The sequence below is a fragment of the Aegilops tauschii genome, chromosome 4 (genome assembly GCF_002575655.3).
Source record: "Aegilops tauschii subsp. strangulata cultivar AL8/78 chromosome 4, Aet v6.0, whole genome shotgun sequence".
Lineage (NCBI taxonomy): Eukaryota > Viridiplantae > Streptophyta > Magnoliopsida > Poales > Poaceae > Aegilops > Aegilops tauschii.
Window position 1 is genome coordinate 329,980,486 of NC_053038.3, and position 1,486 is coordinate 329,981,971.

At 57.1% G+C, this 1,486-nt stretch overlaps 1 protein-coding gene across 1 annotated transcript; it reads right to left on the reverse strand.

The window, feature by feature from the left end:
* Positions 1 to 831: 831 nt before the first annotated feature.
* LOC141021855 (uncharacterized) lies at positions 832 to 1,191 on the reverse strand. The gene has a single exon (XM_073497704.1). The coding sequence runs from the start codon at positions 1,189 to 1,191 to the stop codon at positions 832 to 834; it is 360 nt and encodes a 119-aa protein (XP_073353805.1).
* Positions 1,192 to 1,486: the final 295 nt, after the last annotated feature.

A 1,486-nucleotide genomic window follows, 5' to 3' on the forward strand; every position in this document is an offset into this window, starting at 1 on the left:
TCCAGTGTCGGGCTCTATAGCCGCAGAGAGTCCGGCGGGCTCTAGACTCCCACCTTCGGACCTGGTGATGCGCTCCGGATCCAAGGCCAGAGCGGTGGTTTGAGGCGTGAACCCTTGGAAGATCAAGTCTCCTCGGATATCAGCGACATAGTTCAGATTTCCAAAACTAGTCTGATGACCAGGGGCGTAGCTGTCGATCTGCTCCAGGTGGCCAACCGAGTTGTCACGCAGTGCGAAGCCACCGAATACGAAGATCTGGCCGGGGAGAAAAATCTCGTTCCTGGTAGCATTGTTGTAGATGATCGATGGAGCCATCGAGCCTTTCGACAACGGCACAGTGGAACTCCCAATGAAAGCACCAATGTCGGGGTCAAAACCGGTAGATCTCGGGTAGGGGGTCCCGAACTGTGTGTCTAAGGATCAAAGGTAACAGGAGGCAGGGGACACAATGTTTACCCAGGTTCGGGCCCTCTTGATGGAGGTAATACCCTACTTCCTGCTTTACTGACTTTGATGAGTATTGGGGTTACAAGAGTTGATCTACCTCGAGATCGTAATGGCTAAACCCTAGATGTCTAGCCTGTAAGGTTATGATCGTCTCTACGGACTAAACCTTCCGGTTTATATAGACACCAGAGGGGGCTAGGGTTATACAGAGTCGGTTTACAGAGAAAGGAATCTTCATATCCAAACGCCAAGCTTGCCTTCCACGCCAAGAAGAGTCCTATCCGCACACGGGGGAAAGCCTTCCATCTTGTATCTTCACGACCCACGAGTCCGGCCCATGTTGCATAGCCCGGATGCCCGAGGACCCCGTAGTCCTGGGCTCCCTCACCCGGGCCGGGTTCTGCAGATTCCGGGATTAAGCCAGAGTCGGCATTGGCTGGGTTCCGTGGGTTCCGGGTTCGGGTTGGAAGCAGCCCCCGAGCTTGGGCCTGCTACCACCGGGTCTAGGTCAGGGAGGGTTGCGGCCGGGTCGTCCAGGACGAAGATGGACTTGGAGTCCGGAGAAGGCTTGACGGACGGCTTGTGAAGGTGCTCGAGGGAGACGCTGGACGGGATGGCCTGCCGGGATGAGCCAATCTTGGCTAGTGCATCGACGGCTTCATTTTCTGCGTGCGGGACATGGAGGAACTCGCAACCGGCAAAGAAACCCGAAAGCTGCTGGACGGGGAAGCGGTAGCTGGCCATGTTGGCGTCTCGGGCGTCCCATTCGCCGGAGCACTGGTGTACCACCAGGTCCAAGTCACCATAGCATAGGATGTGCCGGATGTCGAGTTCCTTGGCAAGTCGGAGGCCATGCGCAAGGGCTTCGTACTCGACAACGTTGTTGGAGGCGGCGAAGTGGATCTAGAGCACGTAGCAGAGCCGGTTGCCCTTCGGGGACGACAGCACAATGCCGTCTCCCAAGCCGGAGCGCATCTTGGAGCCGTCGAAGCGCATGCACCAGTGCGTTGAATCCGGTAGCAGCGGCAGGTACTGTGTC

What these genes read in the sequence shown, in the direction of transcription:
- LOC141021855 (XM_073497704.1), bottom strand. Translation starts at nt 1,191, where the DNA reads ATGGCCAGCTACCGCTTCCCCGTCCAGCAGCTTTCGGGTTTCTTTGCC.